The 20,517-nt window shown below is 31.1% G+C and overlaps 1 protein-coding gene across 4 annotated transcripts; it reads left to right on the forward strand.

The window, feature by feature from the left end:
- The first annotated feature begins 3,481 nt into the window (after positions 1–3,481).
- Positions 3,482–9,986, forward strand: LOC108474100 (ribosomal protein S2, mitochondrial). Of its 4 annotated transcripts, none has more exons than XM_017776005.2 (19): positions 3,482–4,358; positions 4,983–5,074; positions 5,204–5,297; positions 5,782–5,842; positions 5,925–6,002; positions 6,081–6,131; positions 6,359–6,411; positions 7,029–7,101; positions 7,233–7,290; positions 7,382–7,428; positions 7,501–7,566; positions 7,671–7,703; positions 7,893–7,930; positions 8,009–8,084; positions 8,180–8,263; positions 8,364–8,462; positions 8,554–8,658; positions 9,432–9,503; positions 9,603–9,986. In XM_017776005.2, exons 1-19 carry the CDS (start codon positions 3,718–3,720, stop codon positions 9,627–9,629), a joined length of 1,848 nt encoding a protein of 615 aa, XP_017631494.1. In that variant the 5' UTR covers positions 3,482–3,717; the 3' UTR covers positions 9,630–9,986. The 4 variants fall into 4 exon arrangements, 3 of the variants coding, with proteins under 3 accessions (XP_017631494.1, XP_017631495.1, XP_052877958.1); XM_017776006.2 differs by having other exon boundaries at positions 5,207–5,297; XR_008274550.1 differs by lacking the exons at positions 7,501–7,566; positions 7,671–7,703; positions 7,893–7,930; ... (4 more) ...; positions 9,432–9,503; positions 9,603–9,986 and having other exon boundaries at positions 6,961–7,101; positions 7,382–7,426.
- Positions 9,987–20,517: the final 10,531 nt, after the last annotated feature.

Below are 20,517 nucleotides of genomic sequence, written 5' to 3' on the forward strand. Positions count from 1 at the left end.
CTCATTTTCATTTTCATTTCCATTTCCATTTCCATTTTTTGGGAAACCCACATCAATTTCCAAAATGATTTCATTTCTTTATTTTAGAGAAAACCATAACCATTTTTCTAAATGTTTCTCATTTCTTTATTTCTATTCATTCTATTCATTTTGATTCAATATGCAATCCATTTCTGGTTTCAACGAGCTAGTGAAGGGACCAATTAAACATATGTAATTAGGGCTCAAATGATTTATAATTAAGTTTTGACTTTTCGCCTATTAATTATAAACTCATTAACACGAAGTCATTCCACTATAGTATCGTGAATGACCTCTCCATAATGACATACCATTGCGAAAGTAAGTATTTAATTCTCATCCAATGACCTTATTATAAGTGTGTTACCCTCCTAGTATATCCTTGATCTCTTTGGGATAATATCTATTTTTCCAATATAATCCTATTTTATCTTATGGTAACCATTGCATCTTCCTTCATGAAAAGTCAATCATTATCAAATAGTGATCAATTCATCTATCACAAATATGAACGACCTGTGACCAAGTTTACTTTTCATCAACCATGTAATTCCTATGAGAGGAAATCATTTACCAATGTCTCGAGCTATGAATTCCACTATTGTGAATGACATTACATACTGTAGAATTCGTACACCTAATGCACCAACTTTCAGTTCCTTATCTATTCAAACTCAGGCTTTTACTTACATTAAAGTGTACGAGTCACGCATACATAGTCCGTCATCCACTCAGGATTTAGGTATGCCACACTATGAAAGTCACAAGCGAATAGATCCATAAACGGATTCAGGATCTATACTACTTGGGTCTAGTCCGATGTACTGTTAGTCTAGTCAGTCACATCCATGTCTCTATCTTTTAGGAGTCATCCAGTCCGATGCCCAAGACAAGGCATCTCCCTAATTAGACTTGATAGTCTGACATATTAGTCTTTCAACTAGTTTGCTTATTTTCGATTAGACTAAAGACATGTTTAGGTTCGTCTACTAATACAAGCTGTCTTTCCGTATTACAATCTAACCATGTAATAACGTTTAGTATCAGTTAAAGATTAGACAACCAACGAGTAACATTTGCTTCCATTTTGCTTTGCGTGCAAAAACCATGTGAGGATAATATACAAAGTATTGATGTAATTTATGAATAATTTTACTAACCAATCTGTTCGAAAAATTAAAAATGTACTTAAATTAAAATACTACACTTAGAGCACCAGATCTAACATTCTCAATATTTCCCATTACATTTCCAACATGAATCTCACATGAACCAAGCTTAACCACTAACCTTTTAATGGTTTCTAACCCAATTTCTCTAGGTTCTCTTTAATGGCAATTTAAGCTAACTTCAAAAATCACAAAATCTAACCATTAAATTGGTTGTACTAATCTTCTTACTTTAAAAAGCTATGAATTGTTTTGAAGAAAAGCTTGCTTATGTATTGTATTAATGGCCAAATATGGAGGAAAAAACTCAACTCTTTTTTCTTCTTTAAGTTCAGTCTTGAAGAGAAGAAGATGAAGATGATATTTAAAAATTTATAATTAGTCCACTGAATTTGGTGTAATTAGAGCACACCATTTACACTTTTCAATTCTTAAGGGTAGGGTGGGAATTGGAGTAATTAAGTGAGCAATTACAAACCAGTACACTAAAATCCAATTAACTTATGACTTTTCAAACATGTCCATATATGATTTAAGTTTGAAAAGTTATTTTATACTAATAATAGTATTTTAATTTAAGAATTTATGTATATTTAAAAATATTCTTTATTTTACTTATTTCGTTTAAATAATTTAAAATTTTTGTTAATAATAGATAATTTCCTATATGTTGAGCTACTAAATAGTTAATTAAATTATATAGTATTTATTATTACTTATTTATACTAAATTTAACTAATTTACATATTATTTATTATTTATTATTTATACTTGGTCAATGATCAATTGATGGTAACAGTGAGTATATATTTAATGTTAGAGAGAATAACTTAACAAATATTGAATGTTAGAGTAATTTGGTAAAATTGCTTAGCTTGTTTATTTTTCTTGTTAATTTATTAGCAATCGTATTGTCAAATACTTTTGGACTATCGTATCATATATGATTGTTTGATTTTAGGATTTTTATTTGTTTAAATATTTTTTCTTAAATATTATTTATAATTTCTATAATAATTAATATTTTTAGAATTTAAAATTACTTAGTTATGTAATTGTTATTTATATTATCAAATATAACATAAGGAATTATAATGTAATTACACTCTACTAGTCAAACATGTCTAGAGAGTTAGAATTCCTTATAACTACAAGAGAATGTAGTTACTACCTTAGTAATTATATTACTATCCACTCACTCTGTAAGTAATTATATTACTATCCACTCACTCTGTGGTGCCTAAACTTACTCTTAAAATTTCTTTGTAAAAATTTAAGTTTTCTATTTTTGCTAGAAAAAGAAAACACTAAAATTAATTATAAATAAGGAATGGATAAAACAAATAAAAAAATAAAATGGTTTTCTCCTAAAATCCAAGTTTTCCTTATAAATATTCGATAATTCTTGTAACAACCTAGGTTTTCCCCTTTTATCGAAAAAACTAAAATTTAATCTTAAAAATTGAAAAAATAAAGGAAATTAAAAAGGTAAAATGAGTGACCAAAATAAAAAATTATTAAAGTTGAGAGACTAAAATAAGTGTACAATAACAGTGTCATTAGCCACATTAATGATGAGAAACTAAAATGAAAAAAATATCTAATGATGAGTGACCAAAACTAAAAAAAAAAACCATCTAACGATGGTGCTATATTTGAATTTTATTTATTTATTATTATCAAAATGAAAATCTATTAAAGATCGGTGATTGGCTGTGTAATTTATCTTATTATTTGTATGTAAAAATAACAAATTTCTTTTGGGGAAACTGCACTAATAGTTACCCAATATTAGTATTTTTTAACATAATAGCAACTTAAACCCTCAACATTTAAAACATTGTACCAAATTAGTCTCAATTTTAAAAAATTTAGCCCTCAACATTTACATATTGTGTAATTTGGTCTTTTTTTTGCAATTTTACTTTTCTTTGTGACCCTTTTCACCTAAAAAGCTAAAAATACAAACTTATCAACTAAATTTGATTGAAAATGTACAAAAAATTGAAACACCAAAAATATAATATAATGATTTTCTTGTTTTCTCATTCTTTTATAGATTAACTCGAATATTAAAAAACAAAATTATAAAAAATTAAATTATATAATGCGTAAATATTAATAATTAAATATTTTAGAATCTAAAATTAATTCGGCATAGTTTATAAATATTAAATGTTAAAATTATTATTATATTAATTTTAAAAGCAGTAATAATGATAAAAAAAATAAAATTGAATAGTGGAAATATTAATAGTTAGGTGATTTAACCTTTCTTTTTCTATTTTAAAGGCTTGATTCAACTGGACCCGAGCCGATCCAAATATCCCGCTCCCTACACTCAAATAGCAAATTGTTCGTATATAAGCTTTCCTAAAATCTGGAAACCCCCCCTTAAACCCTAAATCCCAAAATCTCTGAACTCAAAATGATTCACTAAAGTTAGAGCTTTTGGGGTAGATTCAATTCACCCATCAAACCTTCGCTTCCCCCGTCAATTTTATTTTCCTTCGAGAAATAAGAAAAAATGACAATCCATTCGGTTGTAATCCAAAAGCTCTTAACAACAAATGCTCACATCGGCCGACAAGTAGCAACCCACCACTTCAAACAATTCACCTACGGCTTCCGAAATAGACAATCCATTATCGATTCCGACAAGACCCTAATCTGTCTCCGCAATGCTCTCAACTTCCTTTCCTGCCTCTCTCGTGATCCTTCTTCCTCTTTCCTCTTCATCAACACTAACCCTCTTTTCCAACCCATAATCGACGAGATGACCTCCAGAGTCACCAGCTTAAGCCCTGAAAGGGCTAGCAGCCTTTGGAAGATGCGTGGCTTTTTGACCAACAGTTGTAGTCCTAAGAAGTTTCGTTCTAGGCACAAGAAATTGGTTTTCGCGCCAACTAAGATGCCGGATTGTGTTGTGATTTTCGACACTGAGAGGAAAAGTTCCGTCTTTTTGGAAGCGGAAAGGTTGGGGATCCCGATTGTTGCCTTGGTTGATTCCAGTATGCCGTGGGAGTATTATAAGAAGGTTACTTATCCAATACCGGCCAATGATTCTGTTCAGTTCGTTTACTTGATATGTAACATGATAACTAAGTGTCTTATGTTGGAGAAGAAAAAAGACGGAGCAAAGGGACCTGGGAAGAAGGCTACAATCAAGTATGTTTTTATTATATTTTTAAAGTTTCTTTTTCTGGGTTTGAGATTTGAATGTTTTGATAGGATGGATTCTTTTTATTTTTCTTTCTAATTTTGGGGGATAGGGTGGGTTTTATCTCTGAACTTTGGGTGCTGTGACCGAAATTGAGTATAAAAATCATAGGGTATAAGGTGTGCATTGGATGCTGATTTTATTGATTTAACTAGAGAGGAAATAAGAGACCGGCTAAGTTTGTTGGCAGTAATTGTTGTAAGATTGGATGTGCTTGATGGATGATTTAAGAGTAATTTTGAGTTGTGGACATAAGTTTCTCGATATATAAATGACAGAATCTTGAGTTATTACTAAGTTGTTCCTTGCTTAAGTAGCTTGATTGAGGATCTTAGTATAGAGAGAATATCCTTTTCCCAGTTCTTATCGGTTTACTTCTGATAATTGTGCAGAATGATAGGTTTATTTCTTATTTTGTAGTCCCTGTCTGGAATTCTTGCTCTGAAGTTTGTCTATTTTATACGAGTTGAGTTTTCATGGTTTGCTGTTGCATTGTTTCTTCTGTTCTTTGTTTTTGTATTGGAACTATTTCCAGTTGTCTGGTTTATTTGAAATCCAATATTTGATTAAAGGGACCAAGTAGAGAGCACAAGTGAGAGTGAAGGCAGTGCAAGTGATGAAGTGCTTGTTGTTCCTTATGAAAACTTAGCACCTATGTCTTGTGGTAATATTTTCTCATTATTCTTTTACTTGTGAATTTATTGTATTCCAAATATAGCATCGAGAAAAATATAACAGTACATTAGAGTTCAGCTTGTATAATTTGTTTGTTTGGATTCTTTCTGTCATGAAGCAGATGTTGCTGAATCTAAGCAGCTTCTGGATAAGCTTGTTGTGGTGAAGTATAATGGAGCTTTGGGAAAGAATATGGGTTTCGGTGGTCCCAAGTAAGCAATTATCTAACTTCTGGAAGTTTGATACTTTTTTTTTTTTGAAGAAAAGAGAAGCATTTCTTGATGATTCCATGGTTATATATTAAAGACATGCCTCTTCATAAATGAATATAGTTTCTGTGATATACATATGTTTTTTGGTTTCATGAAGATGGTTTGAATAGAATCTTGTTTGATATAAATGGTTAAATATTCTAATTTTGTGATGACATCCCTTACTTCAAATATTGTACTACCACCCTTTTGGATGAATCTTTGTTGTTATTATATTAGGCATTTTCACGTGAAATATGCTTAAATACTTTACTACTTAGTTCCTGGGTGAACTTTATATTCAAGAGAATTTAAGAACTGTCCGGTTTTTATTTGAGAAATGACGTGCTTTCTTTACTTTGGTCTTTGATATTTGAGTCATTCTTGTCATAGAAACATTTGGACATTTAGTTGAATTTGTGCAATTCCTTTCTCCTTTGCACAGGTCTTTGATTGAAGTTAAAAATGGGTCAACACCTCTTGACTTAATTGTTAACCAAATTCAGGTTGGTTACCAGCTATTTGTTGTATATATTGTTCTTTTATAGCATTAGAGCTCACTAGTTGAACATTTTCAATTCTTTGTAGTCACTAAATTCGAAGTACGGATGCAATATTCCTCTGCTTTTGATGAACCCAAAGAACACACACAATGATATCGTAAAGGTGATCTGTTTTTCCTACACTGTTTTGTTGTTAACCTTGTATCTCAGCAAAGGTACTCAGCCAAGTTGTCATGTGTAGGCTTTGGAGAAGTATTCCACCTTAGACGTCGATATACATCCTTTTGAACAGGTTTGGGAACCTAACTTTTCCTGTTGTAACTGGTTCTGGAATTTGTTCATACTCATTAAACTTGTAACTTCCTCTTGATAAATTTGAGAACCTAGCTAGATATACATCCTTTTGAACAGGTTTGAGAACCTAGCCATTATTTTCTTGTTGCATAACTGGTTCTGGAATTATTTTCTATGGTCCTTAAATTTGTACTTCTTCTTGATAAAATAATTGGATTTATGTAGGGTGAACATACTCAACATGAATCTTTTGTCAGCGAGGGATGTGAGGATAAATGGTATGCCCAATTTTGCATCCTTCCTTCGGTGCAGCATCATTGTTTTCTTTGCTTTTTTGTTAATATAAGATTTTTCTGTGATGAATGAACTATGATAATGTTATTTAGCAACTTCTGGAAGTCTTGGTAAAGTTCATAGTTGGCTCTAGAAATCAACCATAACTTTGAATGCAAATTAGGATAGTTCCGCGCCTATTACTCTGAATTTATTCTTCATATTCACTTTCCTTTTCTCATTGTTATGAAATACTGGTCCTTTTGATCTATTCTAGGTGTATGTTTTCCTGAGTTTAGCATTTTTCAGTATCTTTCATTTTGATGAACGGGGAAATATGCATGGTCTACTGTCAGTATCCTATTTCCTCCTATGTCGAAAAACTGGAAAATCATAGTTTGATGTTCAATTGAGCACCATCATAGAGCTTGTAGTATCTTAGGCTATTTTTTCCCCATGTGATGTATCAATGCGTCCAAAATTTTATGGAGTGATCTGATAATTTTCCAAAATACCCAATAGATTCCTTTTCTTTTTGCTTATTTACTCTGCAGGATTACATTGTGGTTACAGTCACCAATTGCTGAAAGGTCTCATCATTGCTTTATTTTTTTGTGCAAAGGCAATCTTCTAAACATGGCGCTCATTTCCTTTCCCTAATGAATAGTGGAACTCTTGATGTATTACTTGCTCAGGTATTTGTGATTTCGAAAATATTTCATTTTGTTTCTCAAGTCTAAAATAGAAAGAAATATCCTTGAGGATGAAAATGCAAAAGTATGCCAGGAGGAAAGCTGATGCAAACTCTTAATCTCATTGCTTCCAGGGTAAGGAGTATGCCCTTGTGGTTAACCCAGATAATGTGGCTGGTGTTGTGGACCCAAGTATCCTTTGTATTGTTCCTATCATTTTATTTTGCAGTGTTTATTAATGACCTTCAATTCTGTAGTTGTGCCCCTTGATTTGATAATTTAGAAATCTTGAACCATTTGGCCCAAAACAGTATTGAATATTGTTCGGAGGTATGCAAGGATGATTTCGATTTATTATAACTCTTCGGCTAAAATTTGTTTGTAAGTCTTTACTGTTTTCAGGTGACGCCAACCACCTCCAATGGTTTAATCAACTTTATGGCTAGTTCGCTCCAAGGGATGTTTAAGGCAAGTGATATCATGAATTGTCTTGATGTCTGATAAATTTGTTTGATATCCATGTATATATCAAAACAGCCTTAATTAACTTTGTTGCTTTCTTTATGATATAGCTTGAAGACTTCACTTCAGATCACTCTGAAAAAGTAAGTTGCTTATAATACTTATTCACTGAAGAAAAAGGCATGAATATGTGTATATATGCACTTTTTGTCCAAAATTTTATGTCAAGTTGCACAGAACAATAGTAGAATTGCGTGGTTTCTTACAGACATTGTTTGGTTAATCTAACTGGCTCATCATATTCCTTTCTGTTTTGTCTTGCTCATAATAAGTCGGTGAAAGGATTCAAATTCATTGATACAAGAAGCTTGTAAGTTAACTGCTATGCGCCTGTAATTTGTTCTAATAAAACTGCAAATAGGCTAAATTGTGGTTTCATTTCTCTCAGGTGGCTAAATTTGAAAGCCATTAAAAGGCTTGTAGATACCAGTGCACTGAATTTGGATAACCTTTCTACTTTAAAGGTACCTTTTGCTTAAAATTTTCGGAGACAGCTTTACATGCTATATGAAGCAAGAAACTGATAAAAGTTTTTGTTGTTGCTTTGTCATTGAGGCAGTTATTTGAAAATTCAATTGGCATTTCCATTCCTCAATCTCGTTTTCTTCCTTTGAATTGCACATCAGACTTATTCCTTCTCCAGGTCATTCTCTTTTATAAACTATAATTTCATGCTACAACCCAAAGAAAGTACTATTTCATCTGACTTAAGGCTTTAAGCATCAAAATTCTATATTCTACAGTCGGACCTTTACTCATTTACTGAAGGCATGTTTGTTCGAAATGATGCGAGGGTCAGTCCTAGTGACCCTTCCATTGCTTTAGGACCTGAATTTGAAAAGGTGAGGGTTTATGGACTCATGAAGGCATTATATTTATTGTGGTTGCATTTATTTTCTTGAATCTATTATTACATTCTGTTTTCCTAATCAGATTAGCGATTTCAAGCGCCGCTTTGAAACAATTCCTAGCATTGTCAAGCTGGATAGCTTGGAGGTGAATGGTGATGTTTGGTTTGGAGCTGATATAGTTCTCAAGGTATCCATATTATTGCCCCTGGATCAATACCTTGCTTCTTTGTTGGGATATCTTTTCCTTCATGTATTACATTTAAACTTGATGCTATGATCTTTTCAGTGCTGAAAGTTGCAGATAAGTGTTGTGTTTCAGTATTTTCAAATCACTAAATAATTTGATGATGTGTTAATTATTGATTGATGGCTAAATTGTGCAAGAGGGAAGTTGTATCCAACGGAAGTTAAGTATTTTAGTTCTTTGTTATCCATTACATAAAAATTTCCTTTTCCCGTAAAAGGCTAAAAGTGCTGTCAGTGAAATACTATACATTCTTTAGGAATTTCAATTATGTAATTTGATTCCTTGCTCTTTTCTTTTTGGAATAAAAATTTATTTATCTGCACTGTTTGATATGGATTGTTGACAATATTTTTGAAACAAATCAAGAGTACAGCCAATACTGATATCCTGTTATGTGCATTGAAATTCCATGTTACTGAGATTTGGTCGTGAGTGTCAGGAATATGTATGTTTGACTTGGGTATACTAATTTTTTCTCATGGTTTATATGTATTTGGGAGTCCTTAGAGGTTCATATCCCTCTCATACCTATGTCCAGAATGTTTGACGTAGTACTTAAGAATATTAAGTAGGAGCAAGAAATATACTTGCTGCTTTATTGAGTTAAAGATTGACGGGTTTGCTTTCTTTGTGGTTTTAAGTCACTGCTGTTTTAGTGCTCCTGTGAGTCCTTAATTTTGCTGTTTTAACTTGTTTCTGCTTGTGTACTTAAGGGGAAAGTTGTAATCGATGCAAGCCCTGGACTGACATTGCGGATTCCTGGCGGAGTTGTGCTCGAAGATGAGGTAATTCTTAAGAATATATTGTACTTCTTGATCTCTTTTTTCCCCTCCTGTGCTAGGCACTCATATCTGTTGGTCTGTTTTGCGTTTTGGTGTGTTCAGGAGATCAATGATCCCACAGACATTTAAGGGAGGGAATCAGTTGTAGCTTTTTTGGTGAATGCGTTGAACATGAAGCACAACACAAAACAAAAAAAAAAAAAAGGCTTTGTAATGCTTTAATATTTTGTTATTCAAATTTTGTATTGATCAATGTTATTTGTTATTGGAAGAGGAAATAATAGTTAGAGCTTTGAGCTGAGTGATTGATTCCTCATTATAAGCAGCTTAATGGAGAATGATGGCTCTAACTTCACAACATGAGAATTGAGACTTGGCCTTTTTGTTGCTCCGGTTAGCGGGTGCCCATTAGGTACGAATTAACGATTATTTATTTATCATTTTAAATATTCGCATTGATATATATTTTGGTGCTTTATTAGTAAACTGGCCTCTGAACTATATCTCAATTCTTATTTTGGTAAGAAATGGTGCTTAAAATTGTAGATATTGTTTCATTGTATATGATATTTAATCAAAATCTGCTGTGTTTTTTTTGGTGGTATAGAGGTATGTGTGGGGTCAATTTACTATTATAAATATAATTGTAAGTACATATTATGAAAATGAATTTGAAGAGTAATCTTAATATGGTGATATCAATATGAAATAGTTGGGTTTTCTTCAGAAAGAAAATGAGTCAATACCAAATAACAGGGAAACCCCAAAAATATTGAAAGTTTCTGTAGAAAATGAATTTCTTTTTAAATAAATTAAGGTTAAATTATTTTTCAAATTTTTGAAATTTTATCACTTCAAAAATTGGGTAATTTACCCTAAAATTAATGGTTAAATTGTCTATATGTTGGGAATTTTTGCTTTATCGGCCAAACAGATTTTTTTTTGTAAAACGAATTAGGAAAATAAGTCAATTTTAAATGGAGTATGAGAAAGTGTGTCTAGTTGGGCGTGTTTTCTACACAGGTGGCAAAAATTTGTACTCAATTGAATGTGCTTTTTTTCAACGGTCATTAGGCTATTTTCTATATTTTTCATTCAAATCTAACTCTCTCTATTCTCCCTAAACTTTCAATTCTCTCAAATTCTCAAGATTTGTTCGAAATTTTTTAATAAATTTGTATGAAAATATTATAGTTTTATTTTATTATTTCGTAGATTATTCATTTTGATTAATTTTTTACGAATGACAAGTTCTCTTATATGTTTCGATGACAAGCACATTTCCACCACTCAATCAGTAATGGTAAAGAAAAATTTTAAATTTCGTTATTTTCAATTCAGTTAATTTTAAAGTTTTAAATTTTTTAAAATTATCTTATTGATATAAATAGGCGGATGATCATGTTTTGGAGGGGTTCATACACAATTTTATCAAAGAGCGCGCCAAGTGAAATTCATGGTTATTTGCAAAATGTGAGATTTTTACATGTGTCTCATATGCTCGGGGGCTGTAAATTGGACCCTACACTTATCAGTGTATTAGAAAGATGGAGACTCAAGATACACACATTCCATCCTCCATGTGGTGAGTGTACAATCACACTCGAGGACGTAGCTTTACAACTCGATTACCTATGGATGAGCCAGTCGCTATGGGGTTAGTGGTCGTTCCTAATAAATAGGACCTTTGCGAGACATTTTTAAGGAAGGTATCAAACAAGTTTCAAGGTGGCCGGATAGAGATGATATGGTTGCAAGATAACTTCAAATACCTTCCTCCGAATGCGACTGATATCATGAAAGAACAATTCATTCAAACATTCATCTTGAGGTTAACCAGAGGCATTCTAATGCTCAATAAATCTCGAAATTTGGTAAACATAAGGTGACTACTATACCTAATCAACTTCAAAGAATGTAGTCGACTGAGTCAAATTTTAATTGATTTATATGATTCATATTTAATGTTTTCACGTATATATTGTTTTATGAAATATATTATTATATCTTTAAATAAAATTTAATAATTTGGTTAAGTTTTTAAGTTTATATTAATTAAAGATTTTAGTTTGATTTTCATTTAATGGATTCATGGTTTAACATTTTTATTAATAGTGATTTCTCGTGGTTTTTATTTTCAGTTAGAAAACCGAAATCATATTGGTTTCTCATGATTTTAAAACATTATTAATTAATAATAGATTAAATTAAAAGAAAAGAGACTTGGGTTTGTGAAATCATAGAATACGTTATTTTTAAAGAAAGTAATTCAAATTCAAATTTTGTTGATTTAGTTTTAATAATTGCTGTATTTTATTCATGATAGTGATATATATTAATTTTTCTGCTATTATAGTTATGAAATTGTTATAGTTTTCAAGGTAATCATGAATTTATTATATTAAATTTACATATTTAATGAATGATAAATTACCCTTATCATAATATCAATATGTTTATCATTCTCTTGATTTTTATGGATTCAGACTTTGACTTGAATCATGGCGGACTTTATATATATATATATATATATATATATAAAAGGTTTTGTATATATTATGTATTCTTTATTAAAAAGATATTCATGATTTGTTTTTTATTATGCGTGAATTTGAGGATAATATTTGCACAAACTATTAGTCCATTAGATAATTTTCATGAATTGATATTGAATTGATACAAATATATGATTCTTGAATTTTTGCATAACTCAATGAAAATTTACCAATTCATATTTTGTTAGTTTTATAAAGTAATAATTTTTAATTGATTGCATGCTTCCAGTTTGGTTTTAGTTGGCTATTAAGCTTTTTAAAGAAATCTCGAGCACATATATTTTGAACATATATATATATATATATATATATTTTGCTCTATAAAGAATTGTCAATTTATGTTTCGATAATTTTATTATATGTTTAGGTTGAATGCACATTGAACCCTTGTTCAATTGAAGTTGTTATCTTTTTTATGTGAATATATATTCAATTTTTAGGTGTTTTGACAATACGCGTTTAAAAATTTGGTTTTATAAAATTTGGCTTTGAATTTTAATTTTAAAAATTTTGGTGGTTGCTTGTTTAATTATTTAAAAAAATCAATCAAAGATTAAGGTTTTCGTTTTTTTATTACGTTATTTAGACAATCTTATTTTATGTTATTTTGGAAATTGTAGTGCAATAAGAAATTTTAATTTTGACCTTTGACTATTGGGTAAATTTTAAATTTGAATATTGATATATTAATATATATTTTAAAATAACTTAATCGAAGCAATAAGTCACCAAAGTGATCTCTATTGTGAAAAATTATTTTATTTTAAAATATAAAAGGTTGTGTGCATGTAACTTAAGTTAATATTGATTGGTCCAAAGGAAGGTTAATATTTAACAAAATTACATTTACAATTGTTGTAATAAACATGTGACGATTATTTGGTTTTGCATGGGAGTAATAAATAGGTCCAAAGGAAGATTTATTGTTTGACATGTTCTTATTGCCAGGTGTTTGATTACTACACCAAGTTATCACTTATAACTTATATTTTGTCCAAAGATGAATTAGTAAAGTAATAGAGTGTCTGATATTTTGAGATGGGTTTACTTTTATTCAAATTATTTTGGTTTAAATTTAAAGCATTATGTGAGCTTGTTTTGTTTTATTCAACTACTATTATACTTGTTAACATCATTGCATGCTTTAAAACATTCAGGGGCATTATATTTAATAAGGTTATCACGACAAAGAATTTATAGCTAACATTGAAAAAAGGTTTGTCAAGAATGAAAAGGTTAAATTTGGTAAGTTCATAACAAAGCTAACTTCAATGGGGTATATAAAGAAAAATAAGAAAGCTATGCATATGATATTTCAAAAGAAACAACAAAATGAATTAACTAAGGATGGTTGTTTCTCTTGTGGTGTGACAGGTGCATTTCTTAATTTTTGCTTATTTTAAGGTTAATTTGACTTAGGTACTTAGACACACTTGGTGAATAGATTCCAGTGCAACAACTCACATCAGTGTGTCTATGAAAGGTTGTCATAATTACTAAAATCCTAATGATGGTGATGAAGGTGACGATAATTCGATAGAAGTTGAAGCAATAAGGACTTTTAGATTATTATTAAAGATTGAATTTTATTTGAATTTGAATGATACTTTTTTTGTACCGTCTTTTAGGCTAAACTTGATTTCCATTTCAGCATTAGACAAATTTGGTTATTTTTGTTCAGCTGGAAATAGAAATTTTAATTTGTTTCATAATTTAAATTTGGTTGGTTCTTGTTCTCTATCAGGTTATGATAATCTATATTTATTTGATACTATTGAATAAATCCTTGTATACTACCGTAATAGGGAAGAAATGCAAATTAGCTATTAAGAATGCGGTTTTGTTATGGCACAAGAGATTAGGTTATGTCTCTAAAAAAATAGAATTGAAAACTTGCATCCAATGGTATTCTTACTCCTTTTGATTTTTTGGATACTTTGAAAGATCTAAGGACAAATTTTATAATCCCACTACTAAGGTTATTTTTAAGATGTATGGTGCTTATTTTTTTGAAGATGTTGAGTTTATGGGGGAGAGAAAATTAAGGACATTGTCTTTGGAGAAGAATATGTTGATATTTCTTAATACATTCTTTTAATTGTCATTGAAAATGATTAGGAAAAGTCTATTATACTTGAAATTGTTCAAGTAGCAACTCCGGATCAAGGCAATGTCGTTGAACCTCCAAATTAAGTAAAAACTATACAACCTCAAGAACTAATGACATTAAGAAGGTCCACTAGAGAAATAATTATAATGACTTTAGAAATATATTTTGACCTTGAGCTACATTATACGGATATAAAGATTGTGTTTCTCAATGGTGACATTGATGAGATGATTTATATAGTGTAACTAGAAAACTTTGTGCTCAGCAGTCCAAAGTTAATTGTTTACAAATTAAAGAAATTTATCTATGTGCTTGAGTAGGCCTTTATCAGTGGTATTACAATATTCACCAAGTGATTATCTTATTCGGTTACCAGATGTCTTTGGTTAACAATTGTATATATCATAAGTTTAGTGGGAGTAAGAATAGTCTTAACCAATGCCCTAAGAATGATTTTGAGATTACGGAAATTCATAAGATTCCCCACATTTCACCAGTGAGAAGTCTACTATTTATTCAAGTTTGTACATGTTCAGATATTGCGTACATTGTTTGGATGTTGTGCAAATCTTTGATCAATTTGGGTATGTATAGTCAAAAAGCAACCAAATGATTTATACATTCTCTTAAAAAAAAAAACATCACATGCTCACATACAAAGGTTTGATAAGTTTGAGATCTTCAAGTATACAAACTCTGATTTAATGGAATATTGAGGAAAAATTTTGTCACTAAGGTGCAAATTATGACAACAAATTGCAATCATTTGTTCCAATAACAACATGAGCACATCAAAGTCAAAGCATATAGACTTTAAATTCCTGTGTAACATCCTCACCCGTATTCAAAGCCAGAATAGGGTTACGGAGTATTTCCAAACTTATAAAACATTTAAACATTCAATTCACATATAATTTCACATTTCAAGCAAACATTATTCAAACTCAAGCATAAAATCCCTATAACGAGCCTACGAGGCCCTAAACATACTTTGGAAGTGGTTCGGGACTAAACCGATAGCTCAAGAAATTTTTATGAAACTTAGAAAAATTTTCTCAATATAGGGGACACACGCCCGTGTGGCCCAACCATGTCTCTCACACGGCCAACAGACACGTCCGTGCCATAGACCATGTGGACATTCGAAATGAGAGAATATGGTCATGTCCCAACCCGTGTCTAATCCCGTGTAACTCTCTGACTTGGGTCACACAGCCAACACACACGCCCGTGTGGCTAGCCCGTGTACCCTAAAAATGGTTATACACGCCCGTGTGCCAGGCTGTGTGTTAGGTTGTGCCAAACCTTTAGGGTATGCTTATTTATGCTACACGGCCAAGTTACACACCCGTGTGTGAGGCTGTGTGGAGCATACTGACTTGATTTTAATTTCAACACCAGGGAATACACGGCAGTGTAACATGACCATGTGTTGCACACGGCTGAGACACATGCCCGTGTCTCTGCCTATGTGGACAAAAATAGGCTATTTACCAAGCCAATTTGCCACCCAAATTTGAATGTACCTACAACACATCAATTTTCACCATTCCATGTCATAAATATGCATTTAAACCAGCCAATTCAAACCTAATTCATGTATATTCAATTCCACATTTCCCAATACACACAAGTTGCAAAATAGACCAATCCATTCATACCTAAAATCTCATAAACTTAAATCAACAATATAGCTACTCAAAATTTGCATTCTTTACCTTGATTCAAAAACAAATAATATCTCCAATATCAACATTCACTTCCAAAATACCAACTACTAATAAGCATCATCAAAACCAACCTCAATTTACATATCGTAAACTATATGCATAGACACATATACACAAGTAATTTTACTCAAAATAAGCCAACTCTCATGGCTATTATATACAAACCAAGACCTATACATTTACAAACCATTTCAAATGGTCAAAATCATTACCAAAACATAACCAAGGTCCCTATACATGCCATATATTTAAAATACCAAAGTTCATAGGCACCGAGTGATGTGGTCGTTGGAAGCATTGAAAATATTCTATTCCCTATTAAACAATGAAAAATAATAGTAAAGGGGAAGTAAGGTCAAATCCTCAAGGACCGGATTGCACGAATGCTTGTTTCTCGAAATCCTGGGCAGAATCGTGCCTAAGAAAACCTGCGTTCCTAAAAAAAATAAAAAAATAGAATTAAAAATTTTGATTTGGAAAAATAAAATAAAAACAGAATCGAAAGTTGAATTGAAACTGCGAAATTAAATAAATTTTGAAAATTAAAATGGAGAATATAAAAATAAACAAAATTTGGGAAAAGAGAGTTTCTTATGTGGCGAGATTCCAGCCTCCGGTTATCTCGATTCACCTTGGGTTTGATCCTTGGCTTTTAAGTGACCATTTTCAAGCAGAATAAGCCAGTTATAGTGGAAGAGGACGCCTACGACCACCAGCTCCAAGAATTTAGACTTAAGATTTGGCAGAACCTGACTCTAGCCAATAATCGTCTTTGTGGGACTATCTTCTGCTAGATCATAGATCACTTCCCAATGGCGAATACCAAGCCATTTTGTCTCATGGACTGGTCAACCTTTGACGCAGAAAGATAACGAACCAATTGTGCAACTTTCCCAAAACGTATAAAGCGGCCGTTCCTTGCACAAGTTAAAAAGATCACCTATTAAGGGACATGGATGGAAGCGTCAACCCTGTAATGCGAAGAAGTGGGGAATACCCTGTTGAGAAGGCTAAGCACTGATTTTAAGCCTCATGAACCTTTTTGGGGAATTTCAACAACCTTCGGCTAGATTAGATTTAGTGGCTCATGATTTTTGGGGAAAAATAGAAAAATAATGGAAAGGGAATTTTTATTGAAAGAAAATATGGGAAGAACAAAAAGGCTAGATTTATGGGGGATAGAGTGTTTACAGCAAAAGATGGACAAAATTTGTGTCACTTCATCCCCATTTATAGTACTAAGAAACCTAGCCTATTCCTAATTAAATTCTAAAAGATAAATGCAAATAAATAAAGATAATTAAAGATAATTAAAGATAAATAAAAATAAATCCTAAAATTTAAATCTAAGTAATTATCCTTAATAATTATCCTAATATAATTAAACATTAATAGAGTCTTATGCTATAAAATCTCTTCTTTTGCATTTTAGCCCTTATGTCGTCCATACTTGCATTTTTGGCACCATTTCTCTCCTACTTCGCATGTTGGCCCACTTTATCTCCAAATTCACGCTTTTCGCCCTTAAATTTACTTCTTCCTTCAATTAAGTCCCTAAAAGATAAAAAAACCATAAAATAGCCCAAATTAGTAGGATCATACTTAAAATAAACATGCAATTAGCACATAAAATTTGTTGTTCTAGAGTTTTATCACTGAGTGATAGGTGGATAGTGTGAAGCAATCTCCGACGATCCCCGAATCCGAGCTAGCTTGATAACACTATAAAACGCGGGAAAAATAAATCAAGTAAGCTATAAAGCTTAGTAAGCTCGTATGAAATAATCTCAATATAATCATATCCACATAATTCAACAACTGATTATAAATACATGAATTCACATCAACTAACAAACCTTTCAATTACTCATTCACAAAACTATATACTTTCTTCATCATTTCTTCAATTCAAAGCTAACATACCTGTACCATCTCGTACCAATCTCATTCTCAACCACATCATTCATTTACCCATTGAACCATTTGGAATAGAAGTCGGATACTCAGAAGTCTTGCACACTAAGTACCTATACCATGGCTCGAAGCCAAATCAATGTAACTTATATCCAAAATACTGATATCATGGCTCGAAGCCAAATCAGCCAATAATCATGGCCCAAAGCCAGTATAACTCGCACCCGAAGTGCTAATATCATGGCCTGAAGCCAACTCAATATCTCTCCTAATGACATGTCACTAGAATCCTATTCCTAAGGTTCAACTGGGATTTCGAATGCCGAATTACCGTCGAGTCATTGTCAAACTTATCTATAGTCTCGTATTCACAACTTATACAATATCAAAGCATTTAAAATACATTTATAATGAAATTTATCACATACGAACTTACCTCGGATGTGAAAATGATTGAATAAGTCGATTAGTCGATAACTTTAGTTTTCCCCAGATTTAGATCCGAATTTCACTTTTTTTGATCTAAATATATTCAAAATTATCTCATTTAATAATCTCTCTATTCAATTTAATCCAAAATACTCATTTAAGCACATTTACACATTTTCCCCTATTGTTTCACCACTTTTACAATTTAGTCCTTATTCCATAAAATCACAAATTAATGAAATTAAAGATAAACCCATGCTAGCTGAGTTACAATTATGCCCCTAGTAGCTCATATTTTTCATTTATTTCACATTTTAACCACAAAGTTTCAACATTTCTCAATTTAATCCCTATTTTACATTTTCACTAAAAATCACTTAATAAACTTGTATATCTATCAAAAAACATTCATAATCTATCAAGAAACTTCAAAAACATGCTATTTTATCAATGGAAACATCTAAAATCTTCAACAATTCTGCAAAATAGTCCTTAGGCTAGCTAGACCTAGTTGCAATGATCTCAAAAACATAGAAATCATTAAAAACGGGACAAAAATCGTACCTTTATGAGCTATATAACCATGGCCGAATGAAAACCTAGAAATTTGGGCTTTTCTTCCTTCTCAATCAGTTTGGAGAAGATGACAATGAATAAAAATTGATTTTTGTTTTATTAATTTAACGTTTAATAACTAAATTACAAAAATAACCTTAATAAACATTAATTATTTCAAATTTACCAAGCCACTATCATCCACTATTATAATAATGGTCTAATTACTATTTAAGTACCTTAAATTTAAGGTTCTATAGCTATTAGACACTTTTAACTAATAGAACAACACTTTTGCACTTTACACGATTTAGTCTTTTTTACCTAATTGAGCATTCAAACGATAAAATTTCTAAACGAAACTTTCACACAATCATATATTCATGTCGTAGACCTTAAAATAATAATAAATTAAATATTTTTACCTCATATTTTTTGTCACGAAACCACTGTTCCGATTTGACTAAAAACGGGTCGTTATGTCCTGGTTGTTAAAGTAAGAGTTCAAAATGGTCATATGTCTATCGAGTATAATTGTACAAACTCCATGATTGTGGATCGCTTACCAAGGGACTACTGCCTAGTGTTTTTATGAGTACACTACTCATATAAGTGTAATGTCTTTTCATGATATTCAATTTTAGTAGGAGTTTGTATTTTTAATTTTTTTTTTGTTATAGACACATTTTTCAGTTATTTTAGTTTATAGATATTAAGGATATTTTCTACAGAAATAAAGTTTATTTAGTTTATTCAGACTCTAATTTTAATAAAATTTGATCTCACTAAGGCTAAGGATGACCAATTGAAAATATACATGTTTAGATCACATTGCATGTAACTTTCATGATACACATCCATACTTAATCTATGTCATTTGGTTGTGTTAATATACATGATAAGGGATGAATTTAGTTATGGTATATGTAACGAAAGTCGCATTGGTTCTATGTTAATATAATTAATAGACAAGATTGTTTGGAATACCTTTTAGATATGATAATAAGGTTTTGAGCTCATAAGGTTATATAATGTCATGTAATTATAAGGTAATCGGTATATATATGTGGTCCAAGTAGGAGATTGTTGGAAAATATGGACATCATATATACAATAAGCATAGTTACATATTACTATTTACTATCATAAAATATTACTCCAAATTAAAAGTGATCTAATTTGATTAAAGTTTATTGGGCTTTAGTTAACAAATAAAGTATGAGCCAAATATGTGTAAATACTCTCGTAACTAATTTCTAATTGATGATGGGTTGATTAGAAATTAAGGTTAATGTGTAAAAGTTATATATTAGGGTTATCGTCCCCAAATTACATAAAGGTAAATTTTCTAACATCTTATCTTTAGAATAGAGAGAGTCATCTTCTTTAAATTACGAGTGTGTTAGTTTAGAAGACCAAAACCGCAAGACTTAGAGATTTCAAGATATCAATGGATTTAGGTACGCTTCTACATTGAACCTTGTTCTTGATTTATTTTTAATGATTTGACATAACAAATTTTGGTTTATGATTTTAAGTTTTGCATCAAGAACTTTATGGTTCTAGCAACACCAAGCCAACCACATTTGCCAACAATTTCTTGTGGTGGTTCCCTATATACATAATTTGTCTTTTAAGAATAATAAGTTTTTGGCTAAACAATTAGAAATAAACTTTATCTCTATAGGTATAACTTTAAGCCCCACCTCCAATGAGACAAAAAT

Source organism: Gossypium arboreum, chromosome 11 (assembly GCF_025698485.1).
Source record: "Gossypium arboreum isolate Shixiya-1 chromosome 11, ASM2569848v2, whole genome shotgun sequence".
NCBI classification, from domain to species: domain Eukaryota; kingdom Viridiplantae; phylum Streptophyta; class Magnoliopsida; order Malvales; family Malvaceae; genus Gossypium; species Gossypium arboreum.

What these genes read in the sequence shown, in the direction of transcription:
- LOC108474100 (XM_017776005.2), top strand. Translation starts at nt 3,718, where the DNA reads ATGACAATCCATTCGGTTGTAATCCAAAAGCTCTTAACAACAAATGCT. An exon ending in ATATACATCCTTTTGAACAG is followed by an intron (nt 6,132 to 6,358) that starts GTTTGGGAACCT and finishes GGATTTATGTAG; the next exon opens with GGTGAACATACTCAACATGA. An exon ending in TAGGACCTGAATTTGAAAAG is followed by an intron (nt 8,463 to 8,553) that starts GTGAGGGTTTAT and finishes TTTCCTAATCAG; the next exon opens with ATTAGCGATTTCAAGCGCCG.